The sequence below is a fragment of the Geotrypetes seraphini genome, chromosome 7 (genome assembly GCF_902459505.1).
Source record: "Geotrypetes seraphini chromosome 7, aGeoSer1.1, whole genome shotgun sequence".
Lineage (NCBI taxonomy): Eukaryota > Metazoa > Chordata > Amphibia > Gymnophiona > Dermophiidae > Geotrypetes > Geotrypetes seraphini.
In genome coordinates, this window is record NC_047090.1 from 172092000 (window position 1) to 172112970 (window position 20971).

The 20971-nt window shown below is 45.2% G+C and overlaps 1 protein-coding gene across 8 annotated transcripts in view; it reads right to left on the reverse strand.

The window, feature by feature from the left end:
* The window catches only part of PPP4R4 (protein phosphatase 4 regulatory subunit 4), a 417794-nt gene that overhangs the window by 100054 nt on the left and 296769 nt on the right, over window positions 1-20971 (reverse strand). For all 8 annotated transcript variants that reach the window (XM_033953260.1, XM_033953256.1, XM_033953258.1 and 5 more), the window contains 2 exons: window positions 19730-19835; window positions 19290-19437 (listed from right to left, as the gene is read on the reverse strand). In XM_033953260.1, the coding sequence (XP_033809151.1) occupies window positions 19290-19437; window positions 19730-19835 (254 nt within the window). The remainder of the gene's footprint in view (window positions 1-19289; window positions 19438-19729; window positions 19836-20971) is intronic.

The following is a 20971-nucleotide window of genomic DNA, read 5'->3' on the forward strand; positions in this document are numbered from 1 at the left end:
GCAGTTTGTAGTTGTGGGGAGCTGCAAAGAGGTCTATCTGAGGCGTTCCTCACTGTGAAAAAATGTGATGAAGAAGCGAGGAATGGAGTGTCAATTCATGAGGTTGCAGAAGACAACTCAAGTTGTCCGCTAAGCAATTCTTCGCCCCTTGAATGTAGACAGCTTTGAGGAAGATGTGGCGGATTGCCCAGTCCCAAACCTTCAGAGCTTCTTGACAAAGGGAGGCAGATCCCGTCCCTCCCTGTTTGTTGACATAATACATGGCGACTTGGTTGTCCATCCGAATGAGGACTACTTGGTCATGAAGAAGATGTTGAAAAGCGTTGAGAGCTTTGAGGATCGCTCTGAGTTCCAACAGATTGATATGACACTGACAATCCGTACTGGTCCAGAGGCCTTGAGTATGAAGACTCATCGAGATGAGTGCCCCAAGCGTAGGTCGAAGAGTCTGTCGTGAGGACCTTCTGATGGGGGGGGGGGGGCGTTTTAAAAAGCAAACCTCTGGAAAGACTGAAAGAGAGCATCTACCAACGGAGAGACTGCTTCAAAAAAGGAGTGACTGATATGTGTTGAGAAACTGGAACGCAAACCTGCGTCCATTGAGATGCCAGGGTCCGAGGAATTCTAAGGTGAAGTCTGGCAAAAGGAGTCACGTGTACTGTGGAGGCCATGTGACCTAAGAGTATCATCATGTGTCTCGCTGAGATGGTAGAGGGGGAAGACACTGCATGACAAAGTTGAAGAAGAGCTTCCATTCGTTGCTGTGGGAGGAATGCTCTGAGTTGGACAGTGTCCAGAACAGCTCCAATGAATTGTAGATTCTGTGAGGGCTGGAGGTGAGATTTGGGAACGTTGATTTCGAATCTCAAACTTTGTAGGAACCAGGTAGTCCGTTGGGTCGCTACAATAACCCCTTGAGATGTGGAATCTTTGATGAGCCAGTCGTCGAGGTAGGGAAATACCTGAAGACCATGGTTCCTGAGAGCTGCTGCTACCACTACTAGGCACTTGGTGAACACTCTGGGAGACGAGGCCACCCGAAATCTGAGATATTGACGGGAGGCCAGATGAATGGGAATATGAGTGTAAGCCTCTTTGAAATCCAAAGAGCATAACCAGTTGTTCTGCTCGAGAAGGGGATAAAGGGATGCCAGGGACAACATTCGAAACTTTTCTTTGACTAGAAATTTGTTGAAAGCCCTGAGATCCAGAATGGGCTGCAGATCGCCTGTCTTCTTCAGAACAAGGAGGTAACGGGAATAAAATCCCCTGTTCTGCTGTTCCAAGGGAACTGGTTCGATGGCATGGAGATGAAGCAGAGCTTGAGCTTCCTGAAGAAGAAGGGCGGTCTGGGATGGATTGGAAGGATACTCTCTTGGAGGAAGCTCTGGTGGAACCTGAGTGAAATGAAGAGAGTATCCTTCCCTGATGTATCCTTTCTACCCTAACTCTTGTTAACCGTGTCGAGCTTTACGAATGTAGAGATGATGCGGTATACAAACCTAAGGTTTAGATTAGATTAGATTAGATGATGATGGTAAGTACCCAGAGGTCGGATGTAATTGTTGTCCATCGATGGTAAAAAAGATGGAGACGACCTCCTATAGGGGGAAAAGAAGGCAGAGTCAGAACGGTGGAGGTTATGCTCTGTTTTAAACAGTCAAAAAGGCTGAGTAGCCTTAGGTGCAGCAGAAGGTTGAGGTTTTTGTTGCTTCAGAGGCTGCTGTTTCTTGAGAAGAGGGCGATTATAAGGAGCCGTCCTCGAAGCAAAACGCTGCTGATAGATAGGACCAGGGCGTGTAGGTTTGGTAGGAGCTGGCTTTGGCTTAGGTCTGACAATAGAAACAAAGGATTTTTCATGATCAGACAATTTCTTGGTGGCTGCCTCGATAGATTAATCAAAGAGGTCATTGCCTTCACAAGGAATATTAGCTAAGCGGTCCTGAAGATTAGGGTCCATGCCAATGGTACAAAGCCAGGCAAGACGACGCATAGCTACAGAGCAAGCAGTTGCTCGGGCAGACAACTTGGAGGCATCATAAGATGATTGGAGGAGATGCAATCGGAGTTGAGATAAAGAAGCAAGGACTTCTTGAAATTCAAAGTGGTTTTGAGTGTCCAAATAAGTCAAGAACTTTGGTAGTAGAGAAATGAGGAACTCAAAATAAGTAATAAACTGAAAATTATAATTGAGGACTTTAGAAGACATCATGGCATTTTGATAGATGCGACGTCCGAATTTGTCCATAGTTTTCCCTTCTCTTCCAGGAGGAACACTGGCATAAACCTTGGAAGGATGGGACCTCTTCAAGGAGGACTTGACAAGCAGAGATTGTTGAGATAACTGTGAGTTGTCAAACCCCTTACGATGCACAGTTTTATACCTAGAATCCAATTTTCCTGGAACAGCTGGTATGGAAAAAGGTGTCTCCATGCATCGACCAAAAGTATGATTGAAAAGCTTATGAAGAGGAAGCTTAAGTGACTCTGCTGGAGGTTGAGGAAGATGCATGACTTCGAGATACTCCTTAGAGTATTTGGAGCCAGTATCTAATTGAAGATCCAAGTCCACGGCCATCTGACAAAGAAAAGATGAGAAAGATAGTTGATCTGCCAATGCTTTGCCTCGAGAAGGACTCGAGGATGTCGAGGCAGCATGGGTCGAAGAAGAAGCTTCGGCAGGAAAAAAGGCATCAAAGGAATATGGTGACTTGGACGAGGCAATAGAAACCGCTACATCCTCGAGGTTCGGCATTGGAGACCTCGAATGAGGAGCCGGTGGTACAGTCGAAGTAGGGGTAGATTGAGGCTTAGTTGAAGAAGGTCGTTCTTTAGAAGAAGAACTATGCCTGGAAAAATGCCTCGATGAAGGCCTCTATCGTCGGTGAGAACTGTGTCTGGAAGCAGATCTCAAAGATCGAGGAGACTTTGCCTTGGAGACAGAAGTAGCAGATGCTATCAAAGAATGGATAGGACTGGAGGCTGTAGATTGAAGCTCCAGAGGCTTGATAGAAGAACCTTGATGCACTCCCAAAGACTCTGCTCCTTGTATAGAGTGTGAGGATTCCTGCCGAGGCACTTGCAAAGATTCTGCTCCTTGCTTCACGTGCTTAGGTGCCAGACCAGACACTCGCAGAGACTCTGCTCCCTGCAAAGAGTGTGTAAGCTCAGACTGAGACAAAGGAAGCGGCTCGACCTCGTGGGAGTCTGCTGATGCCCAGCCTGGATAAGAGGAAGAAGCTTCAGTCCCATATTAGTAAGGAACTGAATGAATTGCTTCTCCAACATGGTCTGGAAAGAAGCCGGCAAGGATGGATCCACGTCTGAAACCGGACCACCTGCTTTGGCTGGAGGTTCCCTCGAGGCAGTGTGAGTGTGCTTCGACTTGGAAGTCTTAGGCACTTTAATCACTACCACTGGAACTGTCTGCTGAGCTATCTGATCTGAGGAAACAGGGGAAGATACAGCAGATGTCGTCGAAGAAAGAGCCACTGCAAATGATGAAGGTCTGATGAGGCTCGAGGTGGAAGCAGTAGAAGCAGGAGGGACCTTGGTAGGAGTCGAGGCCGAGGTCGCCTTTGAAGTCGAGGGATCAGAAGAATCCATCCCGAAAAGCTTGTCCACCAAAATACAACGACGGTTGAAGGCTCGAGGTTGAAGCGTAGCACAGCGCAGGCACGACTTCGGATGATGTTTCGGCCCAAAGCACTTGAGGCAGCGATGGTGTGGGTCCGTAAGAGAAATCGCACACTGGCACTTGCTACACTTCTTGAAGCCCATGACAGGCCGGGACATAGAAGTAAAAATAGCCGCCACAAGATTGAAGCCCTCGGGCTGTGGCCGAGCAGCCTGTCCCAGCAAACGGACAGAAGATGAAAAATTTTTTTTAGACTAAAAATGAAAGAAATAAAATAAGAACAGCGAAGTAACGAAGTTAAATGCAGAGAGGCAAAGACGGACTTCTCGGCTCGGCGGAAAACTGAGAACTGAGGAGACGCGCCCTACGCTGGGCGGGAAGGCACTCACACATGCGCAGTGCGGTCGACTCGAAACTTCGAGTTTCTTCAAGCAAGTCTGCTTGTGAGGCGTCCGCATCTGGGCTCCTTCGATGACATCACCCATATGTGAGAATAACCTGCCTGCTTGTCCTGGGATAAAGCACAGTTACTTACCGTAACAGGTGTTATCCAGGGACAGCAGGCAGATATTCTTAACACATGGGTGACGTCACCGACGGAGCCCTCGGTACGGACCTTTTTAACTAGAAGTTTCTAGTTGGCCGCACCGCGCGTGCGCGAGTGCCTTCCCGCCCGACGTAGGAGTGCGTGGTCCCCAGTTAGGATAAGCCAGCTAAGAAGCCAACCCGGGGAGGTGGGTGGGACGTAAGAATATCTGCCTGCTGTCCCTGGATAACACCTGTTACGGTAAGTAACTGTGCTTTATCCCAGGACAAGCAGGCAGCATATTCTTAACACATGGGTGACCTCCAAGCTAACAAAGAGGGAGGTGGGATGGTTGGCCATTAGGAAAATAAATTTTGTAACACAGATTGGCCGAAGTGTCCATCCCGTCTGGAGAACGCATCCAGACAGTAGTGAGTAGTGAACGTGTGAACTGAGGACCAAGTGGCCGCCTTGCAGATTTCCTCGATGGGCGTGGAACGGAGGAAAGCTACAGAAGCAGCCATAGCTCGGACTCTGTGGGCCGTGACAGTTCCTTCCAGTGAGAGACCGGCCCGAGCATAACAGAAGGCAATACAGGCAGCAAGCCAATTTGAAAGTGTCCGTTTGGAGACAGGACGACCCAAACGGTTGGGATCGAAAGATAAAAATAGCTGAGGGGATGTTCGGTGAGCTCTGGTACGATCAAGATAGTAAGCAAGGGCACGCTTACAATCCAGTGTGTGCAACGCCTGTTCCCCAGGATGCGAGTGAGGCTTAGGGAAGAAGACGGGTAGCACAATGGACTGGTTAAGGTGAAAAGCCGAGACCACCTTGGGAAGGAATTTAGGGTGGGTACGCAGCACAACCTTGTCATGGTGAAAAACCGTGAAAGGTGGGTCGGCAACCAGTGCATGCAGCTCGCTAACCCTCCTGGCAGAGGTGATGGCAATTAGGAAAAGCACCTTCCAGGTAAGAAGTCTGAACGAAGTTGTGGCAAGAGGCTCAAACGGAGGTTTCATGAGAGCTGAGAGAACCACATTCAGGTCCCAGACGACAGGAGGAGGCTTGAGAGGCGGTTTGATATTGAAGAGCCCTCTCATAAATCTGGAAACCAGAGGATGAGCCGTGAGGGGTTTTCCGAGAATAGGCTCATGAAACGCAGTGATGGCACTGAGGTGGACTCTGATGGAGGTGGTTTTGAGGCCAGCGTTGGACAGTGAGAGCAAATATTCCAAGACAGTTTCCACCGCTAAGGAGGTGGGTTCTTGATGATGCCGGAGACACCACGAGGAGAATCTGGTCCACTTCTGATGGTAACATTGGAGAGTGGCCGGTTTCCTGGAGGCGTCCAAAATGAGGCGGACCGGTTGAGATAGATTCTCCGGAGAGGTCAGCCCGAGAGAAACCAAGCTGTCAGGTGGAGTGAAGATAGATTGGGATGCAGTAGAGACTGATGCTGCTGTGTAAGCAGAGTAGGAAACACAGGAAGAGGGATGGGCTCCCTGGAGCTGAGTTGAAGCAGGAGGGAGAACCAGTGTTGACGAGGCCACCGAGGGGCGATGAGAATCATGGTGGCGTTGTCCTTGCGGAGTTTGGACAAGGTCCGCAACATCAGAGGAAGTGGAGGGAAGGCATAGAGGAACCGATCCCTCCAGTCGAGCAGGAATGCATCCGGAGCCAGACGGTGAGGAGAAAAGAGTCTGGAACAGAATTGGGGCAGCTGATGGTTGTGAGGTGCTGCAAAGAGGTCCACCTGCGGAGTGCCCCATCGAGCAAAGATGGAGAGCAGAGTCGGAGGATCCAACGTCCACTCGTGAGGTTGAAGGATGCGGCTGAGATTGTCGGCCAGAGAGTTCTGTTCGCCCTGGATATAGACCGCCCTGAGAAAGAGATTGCGGTCCGTGGCCCAGGTCCAGATGCGCAGAGCCTCCAAACAAAGGGGGCGAGATCCGGTGCCGCCTTGCTTGTTTATGTAGTACATGGCGACTTGATTGTCTGTGCACAGGAGGAGGACTTGAGGGCAGAGAAGATGTTGGAAAGCCTTTAGGGCGTAGAACATGGCTCTGAGTTCCAGGAAATTTATGTGATGACGACGCTCCTGTGGGGTCCAAAGTCCCTGGGTGCGTAGATCGCCTAGGTGAGCTCCCCATGCGTAGGGGGACGCATCGGTGGTGATGATCATAGAGTAAGGGGGCAGATGAAAGAGTAGACCCCTGGAAAGATTTGAGGAGTTCAACCACCATTGGAGAGATTGCTGAAGAGATGATGTCACAGTGATGGGATGAGAAAGAAGATCTGTAGTCTGTGACCATTGGTTGGCGAGAGTCCATTGAGGTGTCCTGAGGTGGAGTCGCGCCAGAGGAAGGACATGCACCGTCGAGGCCATGTGACCCAGGAGGACCATCATTTGTCGGGCAGGGATGGAGGGATGCATGAGTACCTGACGGCAGAGATGGAGCAGGGTCTGCTTGCGATCGGAGGGGAGAATGGCCCTCATCAGCGTGGTGTCCAGGACTGCTCCAATGAATTGAAGTCGCTGGGTGGGAAGCAGATGCGACTTGGGGTAGTTGATCTCGAACCCCAGGAGGTGGAGGAGAGAGATGGTGTGATGAGTAGCTTGTAGCACGAGTTGAGATGAAGGTGCTTTCACCAACCAATCGTCCAAGTAGGGGAACACCTGGAGGTTGTGAGACCTGAGGAAGGCCGCCACCACTATCAGGCATTTGGTGAAGACTCTGGGGGAGGAAGCGAGGCCAAACGGTAGCACTTTGTACTGATAGTGGTGGTGTAGCACCTGGAACCGCAGGTAGCGGCGAGAGTTCTGATGGATGGAGATGTGAGTGTAGGCCTCTTTGAGGTCCAGGGAACATAGCCAGTCGTGTTGAGAAAGAAGAGGGTAAAGTGTGGCAAGGGAGAGCATCCTGAACTTTTCCTTGACCAGACACTTGTTGAGGTCCCTGAGATCGAGAATGGGACGGAGGTCTCCCGTCTTTTTGGGTACGAGGAAGTAGCGGGAGTAGAATCCCTGACCCCTTTGATCTGGAGGTACTTCTTCGATGGCATTGAGAAGGAGGAGGGATTGAACCTCCCTCAGGAGGAGGGGGGTTTGAGAGGAGTGTGAAGCAGACTCTACGGGAAGGTTGTCCGGTGGAAGAGTCTGGAAGTTGAGAGAGTAGCCGTGGCGGATGATGTTGAGGACCCACTGGTCTGACGTGATGACTTCCCAACGGCTTGAGAAAATGGTGAGACGACCCCCTATAGGCTGTGGAAGAGGCAGCGAGGGTGGATGACTGGCTATGCCCTGGAGAGAAGAGTCAAAAGGGCTGAGATTGTTTAGTAGGCTGAGAAGGCTTGGAGGGTTGAGTGGCCTGAGATCGAGCCTGGGCATGGTGCTGCTGTTGACGGGGTCGCCGAGATTGTTGAGGAGGCGGATTGAGTGGCCTGGCTGAGAACCTCCGCTGGTAAGAAGATTGAGGCCGATAGGGTCGAGCAGGCGGAGCCTTCTTTTTCGGCTTGATCAGGGTGTCCCACCTGGTCTCATGGGCTGAGAGTTTCTGGGTGGTGGAATCCAGGGACTCTCCAAAGAGTTCATCCCCGAGACAGGGGGCGTTGGCCAAACGATCCTGGTGGTTGATGTCCAGGTCGGAGACTCTGAGCCAGGCTAATCGACGCATGGCTACGGCCATGGCAGAGGCCCGAGAGGTGAGCTCGAAGGAGTCGTATATTGAGCGGACCATATATTTTCGCATCTGGAGAAGACCAGAGATGTGTTGTTGGAATAGCGGGACCTTGCGCTCAGGAAGGTACTTCTGGAGGGCAGACAGTTGTTGGACCAAGTGTTTCAGATAGAAAGAAAAATGGAAGGAATAGTTGTTTGCCCTGTTGGCAAGCATGGCATTCTGGTAAAGCCTCTTGCCAAACTTGTCCATGGTCTTACTTTCTCTGCCAGGAGGGGTAGAGGCATAGACACTGGAGCCCTGAGTCTTTTTTAAGGTGGATTCTACCAGAAGGGACTCATGGGGCAATTGAGATTTGTCGAATCCAGGAATAGGAATGACACGGTAAAGGTTGTCCAGTTTACGGGGGGCTCCCGGTACCGTGAGGGGATTTTCCAAGTTTTTGTAGAACGTTTCCCGTAGGATGTCATGCACAGGAAGCTTGAGGAACTCCTTAGGGGGTTGCTCAAAGTCTAAAGCCTCTAGAAAGGCTTGAGACTTTTTTGAGTCAGATTCTAGAGGAAGGGACAGGGCAGCAGACATTTCTCTCAGAAATTTAGAAAATGAGGACTGCTCTGGTTTAGAGGTGGCATCGGGTGCCGATGGTTCCTCATCAGATGAGGAGGGATCCTCCTCGGTACCGAGAGGAGTTTCCTCCCATAAGTCAGGGTCCCTGACCTCTGGTGCATGTCGAGACACCGGGGTGGAAGGCGCGGTATGGCGAGTCTTGGACAAAGACTTTCCAGAGCGCACCGAAACGGTACCAGGGGAGGACGACCGGCGTCTATCTCGGTCCCGAGAAGAGTGCCGTACCGCCTGGTGCCGAGGAGGATCCAATGTGGCCTGAGAATGAACCACTGGATCGCCATGAAGTTGTTGGGCCGAGAGGATCGGCATGGAGGTGTTCACCGGTACCGAAGGGGTGGACACCGGGGGCTCGGTACGGGGCTCAGGCCGGTCTGGTACCGGAAGGAGCGGTGCCAGGATAGTGGGCAACAGTTGTTCAAGTTGTTTCTTCAACTGCTCCTGGAGTTGAGCCTTTAAGATGGCCGAGATACGGTCATCTAGGGGTGGCATCGGAACCGCTTTCTTTTTCTTCGGTTCCTTAGATGCCGCTCCACGCCCCGGCGATGAGGAGGCCGATGACGAGGCACTCACCGAGATCGGGGCGGAGCGTTTGCGGGACCGGTGCGATGCCGGTAAGGACGGTGTCGCCACCGTAGCTGGAGGGCGCTCGAGGGAAGAGGAAGGCTTCTTAGCCGGCTTACCTGGCGCCATCGACACCGATGTGGGGTCGGTCGGTGTCGAGGTCGACGGTGCCGATTTTTGAGGTATCGCCGTTGAAGGTGAGGAGTCCATCGCCGACTCGGTGCCGAAGAGAAGAGTTTGTTGAATTCTTCGGTTTTTAAGAGTTCTCTTTTGAAGAGTGGCACAGCGGGTGCAGGAGTCCGCCCGATGCTCCGGACCCAGACACTGCAAACACCAATTGTGTGGGTCAGTTATGGAGATCGGGCGTGCACACCGCTGGCACTTCTTAAAACCGACCTGCGGGGGCATGAAGGGGAAGATAGCCTCCGCAAAATCGAAGCCCGAGGCCTGTATACTGGCAACAGGCCCCGCCGGGGCAAAACGAAAGAAAAAAGGGAAAAAAGCAAAGTTTTGTTTTTTTTTTGCAAATCAAAGAAAAAAGAAACCCGAAGGTAAAGAGAGAAAAAATAAGGAAAAAAGCGCGAGCGGGAAGGCAAAAAAGTGGTTTCAACGGCCGTTGAAAAAACACACGCGTCTTCTTCGCTCCGCGGAAACGAAGAAACTGGGGACCACGCACTCCTACGTCGGGCGGGAAGGCACTCGCGCACGCGCGGTGCGGCCAACTAGAAACTTCTAGTTAAAAAGGTCCGTACCGAGGGCTCCGTCGGTGACGTCACCCATGTGTTAAGAATATGCTGCCTGCTTGTCCTGGGATAATGCCAGGTACCCCTGTGAACATATCAAAAGTGACTTTGTGGCTCTGGGAGAGAAGGTGAAGCAGTCAGGTGTGCTGGTGGTATTCTTATCCATCCTCCCTTTCAAGGGTAAAGGCAGGGCAAAGCTTGCATCCCGGAGATGAATGTGTGACTACATGGATGGTGTTATCGAGAGCGCTTTGGGTTCCTGGACCATGGGACCATTTTCCAAGGGCTGTCAAGCAGGGATGTTATGCGTCTATCAAAGAAGGGAAGAAGTGTCTTCGGCAGCAGGCTGGCTAATCTACTGAAGAGGGCTTTAAACTAGAAGCAATGGGGCAGGGTGATCAAAGCCCTTGGGCGAGTATAAGCCAGCTCAGGGAATTTTGATGATCACTGTTGCAACACACCACACAAATGCTGGTTTGACGGTAGTTAAAGCACAACTTTTTTCCCCCTGAAGAAGCTAGAGGTGAAATGGGTGCGCTCCATAGGGATTAAAGATAAGTGCTACACTATCATTATATAATATTGTTTTTTTATATAGTTACATATATGGATGGAAGAAGTTTTTTTAAATCTATGACTATATGGTAGGTTACCATGGCAGTACCATTGATTACACTTGGTCTGCTTTACCCTATGAGGTATTTTTTCCTCCTCATACAGAAACAAACAATTTAAAACTAAAAATCATAAATATTCTTTAAAATTTCTTTTGTTGGTCATCGAATGATATTGTTTTGAGTGGACCCCATTACTCCAGTAATTTTTGTTGTTTTGCACTGTAAAACTACCATTATTTGAAAAACTGTTAATGACATCACAGTGACATAGACTTTTGTTTGGGAAGCAATGTTGGAAGGCTATCACAAGCTCCCCTCAAAGCCACAATCAATCACTGAACTCAAGGAAGCGCTGTAGATGATCTGGGATAGCCTGACACATGGACCAATTGACAAGGCTGTTAAGAATTTCCCAAAGTGACTGAAGGCCTGTGTTAAAGCTTGGGAAGGACACTTTCAGCATTCAAAGCGATTGCAGCATAATGACATATTGTTAATTGAATCATTTGAATGATGTCATTTTATTGTGTTTCAGTTCAAGTATTTTAACATGTAAAAATTGCAAGGTAGTAATGCTAAAATAGCATCAACATATTTTAAGATAATGAAATGTTGCTTAATAGTAATACATATATGTAGGTATGATGACTAAAATACATAAAATTTCTTGTTGAAATTCAAAGCAGTTCCTGAGAACATGTCATAAAGCTATAGGGGAGTTAATTTTTTTTTGCCTCACCCTGTATTTGTAGCTTGTGTCTTTAAAAAAGATTTTAAAAACCTATTGCGCCTTCATAAAAGGGTGAAAAAGAAGTTGCAGACATGGGCATAGATGTTCATACATAGTGTGCACATATTTTATAAACAGTTCATAAAAGAAACTTCACTTCCTTTCACTCAGTATATTTAGAAAGTATTTTAGATTCACTCCCAACTCTCATATACTTTATAGGAGTCTTATAAAAAAAAACAACAACCCCAAACAACCCAAAAAACTTAGTACAAATCTTTTTTTATAAACTTGCATAAATCATTACTCTGCTTATGTTCCACTCAATTCTTCTCCTAAACACACTTGGACATCGAGTCTTGGGGTAATATTAAGAGGCCATTTATGTTCAAAATTCCTTTCTAAAATTACCTGGCAGGGGCAATATTCAATAGGCAACTTTATAGCAAAATACATGCTGCATTTCTTTGAAGGTGTGAATAAATATGTGGATAAAGGTGAGCCAATTGATGTAGTGTATCTAGATTTTCAGAAAAATTTTGACAAAGTTCCTCATGAGAGGCTCCTGATAAATTTAAAGAGTCATGGACAGGAGGTAATGTTCGATTGTGGATTAAGAATTCGTTATCAAACAGAAAACAGAGGGAAGGGTTAATGGCCGTTTTTCTCAATGGAAAAGGGTAAATAGTGGCGTGATGAAGGGATCTGTACTGAGACCAGTGCTATTTTACATTTTTATAAATGATCTCAAAATTGGAACGAGTGAGGTGAGTAAATTTGCAGATGACATTAAACTGTTCAACATTGTTAAAATGCATGTAGACTGTGAAAAATTGCAGGTTGGCCTTAAGAAATTGAAAGATTGGGCATCCAAACAGCAGATTAAATTTAATATGGACAAATGCAAAGTGATGTACATTGGGAAAAATAATCCAAATCATAGTTACTAGATGCTAGGATCTACCTTAGGAGTCAGCAGCTAGAGAATGACAAGGGGACAAATTTGTCCCTGTCCCCGCAGGATCTATCTCCATCCACGTCCCATCCGCATGAATTCTGTCCCTGCCCCATCCCTGCAAGCTCTGTCCTCACCTGTACAAGTGTTCAAGGCTTTTACAGATGAGGACAAAATTTGCAGGAATGGGATGGGGACGGAGATAGAGCCCACAGGGATTTGCCCCTCATTTTCTAGTTCAGCACCCAAGAAAAAGAAATGATGTCATCATAGACTATACATTGAAACCTTCTGTCTAATATGAGGTGGTGACCAAAAAAGCAAACAAGATGTTAGGAATTACTAAAAAAGGGATGGTAAATAAGACTAAGAATGTTATAATGCCTCTGTACCACTCCATAGTGTGACCGTACCTTGAGTACTGTGTTTAATTCTGGTCACTGTATCTCAATAAAGATATAGCGGAATTAGAAAAGGTTCAAAGAAGAGTGACTAAGATGATAAAGGAGATGGAACGCCTCTCGTATGAGGAAAAACCAAAGAGGTTAGGGCTCTTCAGCTTGGAAAAGACACAACTGAGAGGAGATATGATTGAAATCTACAAAAACATGAATGGTGTAGAACAGGTAAAAGTGGATCAATTTTTTACTCCATCAAAAATTACAAATACTAAGGGACAATGAAGTTACAGGGAAATACTTTTAAAACTAATAGGAGGAAATATTTTCTCACTCAAAGAATAGTTAAGCTTTCAAACACATTGCCAGAGGATGTGGTAACAGCTGGTTAAAAAAAAATGGTTTGGACAAATTCCTGGAGGAAAAGCCCACAGTTTGCTATTGAGATAGACATAGAGGAAATATTCCATGGTAGCATGGAATATTTGGTACTATTTGGGCTTTTGACAAGTACTTGTGACCTGGATTAGCCACTGTGGAAACAAAATACTAAGTTAGATGGACCATTGGTCTGATCCAATATGGCTATTCTTATGTTCTTATTTTATAGGTAACTTTCAAATACAAATTACTTTTGATAATCATCTTGTGTTCAGTGCAGGTAAATAAAGGTTACACATGTCCTCCTCACTTTTTAATTCAGCAGGCAACCACAGGGATAAAATAGTACTTGTACATATGAAATCCAAATGTACATCTCAAAGCAGATGTTTTGGAATCCTTTTAAAATAATTACTAGCATCTTGTTTACTTTTTTGCTTACCACCACACACTGGGTGGAAGGTTTCATCGTATTGTCTACAATGACACCCAGATCTTTTTCTTGGGCACTAACCCCCAAGGTGAACCCTAGCATCTGGTAACTGTGATTTGGGTTATTCTTTCCAATGTGAATCACTGTATTTGTCCACATTAAGTTTCATCTGCCACTTGGATGCCCAGTCTTCCAATTTCCTAAGATCTGCCTACAATTTTTCACAATCCGCATGCATTTTAACAACTTTGAACAGTTTAGTGTTATCTGCAAATTTAATTATCTCATTCATTGTTCCAATTTCCAGATCATTTATAAATAAGTTAAATAGCACCGGTCCCAGTACAGACCCCTGCGGCACTCCACTGTTTACTCTCCTCCATTGAGAAAAATGACCACTTAACTCTACCCTCTGTTTCCATCTGATAACCAATTCCTAATCCACAATTGAACTTTGCCACCTATCCCATGACTCTTTAATTTTCTCAGGAGCCTTTTATGAGGAACTTTATCAAAAGCTTTCTGCAAATCTAGATACACTACATCAACCGGCTCACCTTTATCCACACCTTCAAAGAAATCAAGCAAATTGGTAAGGCAAGATCTCCCTCGGCTGAACCCATGCTGACTCCGTCTCATTAAATCATGTTTGTCTACGTGTTCCACAATTTTATTTTCTATAATTATTTCCACCATTTTGCCTGGAACTGAAATCAGGCTTACTGGTCTGTAATTTCCCAGATCTCCCCTGGAACCCTTTTTAAAAATCGGCGTAAGATTGGCCACCCTCCAATCTTCATGTACTATAGACAATTTTAGCAACAGATTGCAGATCACTAACAGCAGGTCAGCAATTTCATGTGTGAGTTCTTTTAGTTCGCTGGGATGTACACTTTATTTTCTTAGGGTGACCAAACAGCTGGATAGAGGGAGAGCACTAGATGTGATGTATTTCAATTTCAGCAAAGCCTTCGACACTATTCCACATAGGCATCTCCTTACCTCTTTGTTAGCCTCCCTCTTTGAAAAGTCCTGCCTAATTTCTACACTGTTCATTTTTGTTGTAGCTTGCTGACTTTATTCAGCCACCTCTTCTGCAAACCCCTTTGAACCGAAAGGCTTTCACGATATATAAATAAAGATTTATATTATGTTATTTATATTGTGTTACGATATGTCTTAATAAATAAACTGAGTACCCACGGTATGGGCCCCAAAGTGACAGACTGGGTTAGAAAGCGGTTGAGTGGAAGGTAACATAATAAATGGCGGCAGGAAAACTGCCCAACAGTCATATTCATTATCAAGGCAATATTCTTTTCCTTTCACAAGGAAAAGAAGTATTTTTGGTAACCTGTGCCACTAGTGAATCCACTTTAGGTGGGACAAACAGTTCTTGGAAATCCACAGCCAGCTGATACAACTTTACCATTGTCCTGGCAATCTGCAAAGGGTCCTCTGGAGTCTCTCACTGCTCCATTAACATCATTGTAATGTTCGGATGCGAATGAAAAAAGGTGATCGGACTTAGAACTGCTCATTACAGAACACTCAGCAGAGGAAGCCTGCAGGGGTCCAAGCTTTAAAACTCAGAAGGATTTAGTGATCACCTCCAGCAAAAACACTGGCTTAAAAAGGCAGCACACCGTCAGGTCTTCTCCCTGCTCAAGACCCCAAATCCTATAAAATGAGGATTCATTTTGAGGGAGTAAAGGCATAGAATCTGACTCACAGTCATCCCAGTCATTCTCCGACTGGACTCCTGAATAGGAAACTGAAGGAGGGGAAACCACATTCTGCAAGGGAAAACCCCCGTACGCAACAACTGGCATGACCCTAGATGGCACAGATGGGTCCCTATAACCCATATAAGCTTTGAACATAAGCCAGCCAAAACCTTACACAGGATGCCCTATGAATATCTGCAGGGACTCCCCTTGTCTCCTTGTGGGCCCAGAGACATCTGTGCTTCGCTGAAAACATTGTCAGTGTTCAAGGACTACAGGGACTATTTTCCCCTAAAAATCAAACCACCTGCGACTCCATTACCCTAGAGCGGGGTATCAAACTTAATCACATAAGGGGCTGAAATCTAAAGCACAGGCTAAGTCGTGGGCCAAATTTTTTACTAAGATACTAGGAGTCCTTTTATTAAGGTGCGCTAACTGATTTAGCACGCGCTAAAGATTAACGCACGTTAAATGCTAAGGCATCAATTATATTCCTATGGGCATCTTAGCATTTAGCATGTGCTAAATCAGAAAGCACACCTTAATAAAAGGATCCCTTAGTCTTAGTAGAAGTATAGGGTTACAACCTCTCCAACCCCACGCCGGCTCTGTGGTGTAAACAAAATAAATGAAAAAGACTTGTCCTCTCTCTTTTAGGTCCTAGTTCACACTTCCTGTCTTAACACCAGCTCTGGCAGGATACACATTTCAAATCTGACATATTGTAATCACAAAATAGAAAATAAAATTATTTTTTCTACCTTTTGTTGTCTGGTCATTTTGTTTTTCCATCATCTTGGTCCCAGTTTCTCTATCTTCTACTAATTTTCTTTCCAATGTCTGCTGTCCATTTTTTCTCCTCTTCTCTCTGTTCCATTCCCTCCTTTTGCCTGTCTCCAATGTATTGATGTTTCCCATTCAGCTTTAACTTTTTTTTCTTTTTTGTCTCTGTCCACTTAAATCTTGCTCTTTTTCTCATCCTTCTTTTTAAATTTTCAGCTACCTCTCAATTTTCTATCTCCTCTCAGTCCCTAGCTCTCTTATTTCCCATCTCACTCCTTTCCCAGCCTCCTATTTTCTTCTATCTATTCCCCATTCCCACATCTCTCCTCCTCTCTCCCCATGGTCCAACATTTTGCTCCCTTTCTTTTCTGTTGTTCTTCTTCCCTCCCCTCTTAATGCTGAACAATGAGATGGAAAGAATAAAAGAGATATGCTGCATCTCTTTCTTCCTTCCACCCCAGGCATAACATTTCTCTCTCCCTTCCATCACCAGAGCCAACTTCTCTCCCTTTCTCTTCCCAACTGCCCCATCCCATCTCTCCCTACCTGCCTCCCTACTACCCCCCCAGGCCCACCAGTTCTCCCTTCAAGTATCTCTTTCCTTCTTCCTCCACACCACCCCAGGTCCAACTTCTCTCCCTTCAGAACACTGCCCACCATGTGCCGTAGAGGGACCAGAGGGGACTAAGCCTATGTCTCCCCCTCCCACATGACCCATAGCACATGGCACAAAGATGCTCCTTCTCTTGCCATCCAGCACAAATCTGGCATGAATCAGGGGTAAAACATCCTGAGGAGTCCATTTCTAATGATTTTAATCAAAATCAAGGTGTTTTTGAGGCAGATAGAGACTTTTAAAATCAGATAAAAACATCCAAGATGGCCGTCGTAGCAGCATTTTAGTACCAAAAAAAAAGGCCCAGAAGAGATAAACGAAAATTCAAAAAATGTTGGAAAAGGGCTTCTGGTGGTAGGGAACTCAAACTCAAGACCCCAAAACCCTCCAAAATACAATTGAAGACCTCTCCAATGTCTTCCATAGACTACAATAGATTGTTCTCACAGTTCTGCTGGTGCTGTTCTTGCTTAAGTTTAATGGTAACTGGGAAATGTTGAAGACACACATGCATAACAAAAAAGTTCTAGGTTAGGGGTTTAAAATCTCAGTCTTCACCAGGTCAGGTTTTCAGGATTTTCCAAATAAATATACATGAGATCTATTTGCATACAATGGAAGCAATGCAAACAAATAGATCTCATGCAAATTCATTGGGGAAATCCTGAAAACCTGACTGGATTGTGGACCTCGAGGACCGACGTTGGACAACACTGTTCTAGATGTTTGGTTCTTCGGGCTGCCAGTCAGACTGACCTAAAGTCTGAGACCCCAAACCCTCACAGCTCCAAATGCGTACTCAGGGACCACAGCCAGTAATTGATAAAGCCTTCAGGACCAACACAGATGCCAGACAGCGCTCCAGTTACAGTAACAACCAGGAGGAAGATACACTACAAGAGGAATAGTCCCTGAGCTATAGTGCATGCTGGCTAAGTAGGTATGTTCTGTAAAAGGGTTGTTCTCACAGCTATAGACCTCTGACACTGAAAGTCTGTGTCTTCACTGAAGCAGAACTACCCCAAGCAACCTGGGGACCTTTACAGCACCAAACTAGCCTCCAAATAAATAAAAAAATCCCCAAAATAATAAATTAAGAGCAGAACAGTCCAGAAAGATACCTTCAATTTGTGTGTAGGAGGAAAAACGGGAGTATGTGCACAGAACGGAGATAGAGGAGGCGGAGTTGAAAAAAGTAGATGATGCCTTCCACAAAACTCACGATTAGAGGTGAATAACTACTAGTTCAAGACTCATATACTTTTGCACTAGAAGTTGATGTGAATCACCGAGACTGATGACTGTTTATTATTGAAAATAAAGTGTGCCCAGGAACGAGTACCCTTTAGCTTACTGGGATTTAGTCCAGCCTAGTCTATACCCAGCTCAAAATAGAATTTTGTTTTATAGATCCTGGTCACAGGTAACTGACCTGAAGAACTAGCTGGTGCCCAAAACTGTGTGAGTGAGACTAGGGTTAGACATATAAAAGTACTAACCTTCATTGATTGATATCACTATTTTAAGTGCAGATATCTGTGAGAGATTGCATTGATCATCAAAACATCTAAAAAAAAACGCTTGTAAGTGCCATGGTTTTATACAAAAAGCACTCACATGATTTGGCACCACCACCGATCACATAATTGCTTTTAAATATTGGAGTGTTTATATCTGTAGCAATGCAAGGATGAATTTAAGGTTCATACCAATAACACATACTGATGGGGTATCACCTCTAAATACACTAGCTGAACTGTTACTTACATTGGTTCAGAGTGACATTAGCAATTAAAAACTGTATTTACTTATGGTAGAGCAATAATCTTTATATTTCATTACACAGCAATGAAATATACTAAACACAATGGTCCAGATTCTGTAAACTGCACCCGATTGTAGGCAGCTGTAGGCGTCCTACAGCTGTCTAATCAGCCAATCAGGACCCACTTTTTTTTTAAATGCTCCCCGCCTATGTTGAAGACACCTCCAGGAGCCTATGGGGGCCCACAAACCTGCCTAAGCTCGCCTAAGGCTAGGCAGTAGCCTTAGGCAAATCTAGGTGCCCTACGCGTCTCCCTAGTAGAGCAGCCTGCCTATTGTAAATAGAAGCGGCCGGGTTGGGGCATTTCGTTGGGGGGGGGTCCGGCAGGATGGGTTGGGCACCCTCCTGCCACGATAGTTGGGGGGGTGGGGGCCTACCAGTAGGAAGGGTTGGGCAACCTCCTGCCGTGATTGTCGGAGAGGGTGGGGAGCCTACAGGCAGGATGGGTTGGGCGCCCTCCTGCCGCGATCGTCGGGGGCGGGTGGGGGGAGGGGGAGACTGGTGGCTGCAGCTGTGGCCGCTATATTAATAGCAGCAGGGAGATCCCTTGCCACAATTAAGTATAGCGGCTGCATCTATAGTAACCCGATTCTGTAACTGGCGTCTGTAACACAGACATCGGTTTAGTTTGGGCGGGTGTAGGCCCAATTCTGTAAAGGATGCCCGTCCCGGGTGTCTTATACAGAATCCGGGACAATATGCTTCTACTTAACATATAATAATGCAAACATTTAAAAAAAAGCACATCTGCCATTTATCTACTTTAAAAGGAAAACCCCCTGCATGGTTTGGGTAAAGACATTTGGATCTGAGGTCTTATAGGCCGACAGCAGACACATTGCTTCATTCAGCAACAGTACCTAATTACAATTTTCTTTTTCCAGAATAACATGAAGTATCAAAAATAATTTTCAACTGTCTGCTCAGAATTTACAGTATCCTTGACATGCACTGTGCTGTAGCAATATTTCACTGTATCACAAGATTTTACTGCATATCACAAAATGAAACAGAAGGATCATATAAAACTATATTTAGTTAACACTGTACCTGACATTTGCTACAGGATCATTCGTAAGATCAAGCACAGACAGAAAAAAGTATTTACAGAAGAAGGATTTTGAAAAGAGCTCCATAATGTATTCACAGGTGTCTAAAAAGCGGAGTCTGTTCCAATAGCTTTTTCCTTGGCCCAGTTCTAGAAAAAAACAAAAAGCATGCCTGACATGTTTTCATTTAGTATATGATAAATCTTCATAAATAGTTCAAGATTAAAATACATTTACAGTATGAATAAGTTTGGCAATGATCCAACCTTACAGTAATAATAAATCATATTTTCTAAATATTCTAGAGTTCTGCAACTTTTAGCCTAATTGCTATTAAGTCACATGTGTCAAATCTATGCAATTTAAGTAACAATCTTCCTTTTTCCTTTTATGTAACTGAAAGTGGGCTGTCTTAACTGTAACAAAAAGAAATGTTCTTACGTTCAATTATTTTCTGAATGATCTCATATCTCTGTTCCTGTTTGCGATTAAAACGCAGAAATATACAGAGCGTTCGAGCTGCTGCTCTTTGGACAGGTAAGACATTCTTAAAAGAAAAAAAACCAAGGAACACAATGAAATATCTATAGATATTTATCTAATTAATTTCTATTACAAATATAGTGCAAGAACTGTCATATCTGCAAATGAGAAACTGGCAAAATCTCTACCATCATCCACACTGGATGTTTCAAATTCATTCAAACCTGACTCAGCCCTTCTTGGCAATAAAATTAAATTAGCTGGAATGCTATAGAAGGAAGAGTGTTTCTGATCACGCTTATTTTGGTTCAGGGAGCCTGAAGAATGTCCATATGAGATTAGGTGATGGTGAAAGAGCCGATTCTGATGGTCGATTAGAAAAAAATGTAGGGAAAAACTCCCAGGTTGGCACAGTCAGAAATACAGAAACTGAAAACAATGATGGGAGATAATGGATGCAAAGCCCATCTAGTCTGTCCATGTTTTCTACCTGCTGTAATACCACACATTTTACCTTCATGTTCAATTGTCGGTTGTTTTATGAATTATTGTTAATTTGCATTTGGAACAAGAAGGTCCCATTCCATACTAATAGCTCAGAATAAGCAGTTATCTAATATTTTTTATATCTGTTGGATCAATTCTTATGAGGTAAATTTTCAAAGGCTTAGTTAGGACTTAACTGCATACTTTGACCATGTGCACTTAAGTGGATTCTGAATCACCCCAAAATACAAGTGTTTAAGTTCATAGCATGCATAAATCAGGTTAAAATATAAAGAAAATGCTCCAGGAGGGCATGTCATGAATTTCTGCATATGAAGGGCAATTCTATAGCATAACGCCTACATTTACATGCTACTTACATGTGTAAATAGTTCACCTCCGCAAACAAAGGTCTTTCAAAAACGGACCCTAGTGCTTTGTCTTCTCTTTTCACGTATTTTCCAGTAACTTCTCCATTCCTGTCCAAGAACAAGCTGCTAACTTGGGACTCTGTCGTCAATTGTTATTTCCTCTTCCTTTCAAGTTTTATAATCCTGCACCCTTCTCCTCTAAATTCCTTTTAAAGTCTCCATGATTTCACACTGATCTTCACCTTTTTAAGCATCAAGCAAGGAGTGCGGAGTGTTTTTGGATGAACACCATTCTCCTGTTACCCTTTCTCAGGCAAGGAACCTTTGGCACAAATACCATCTT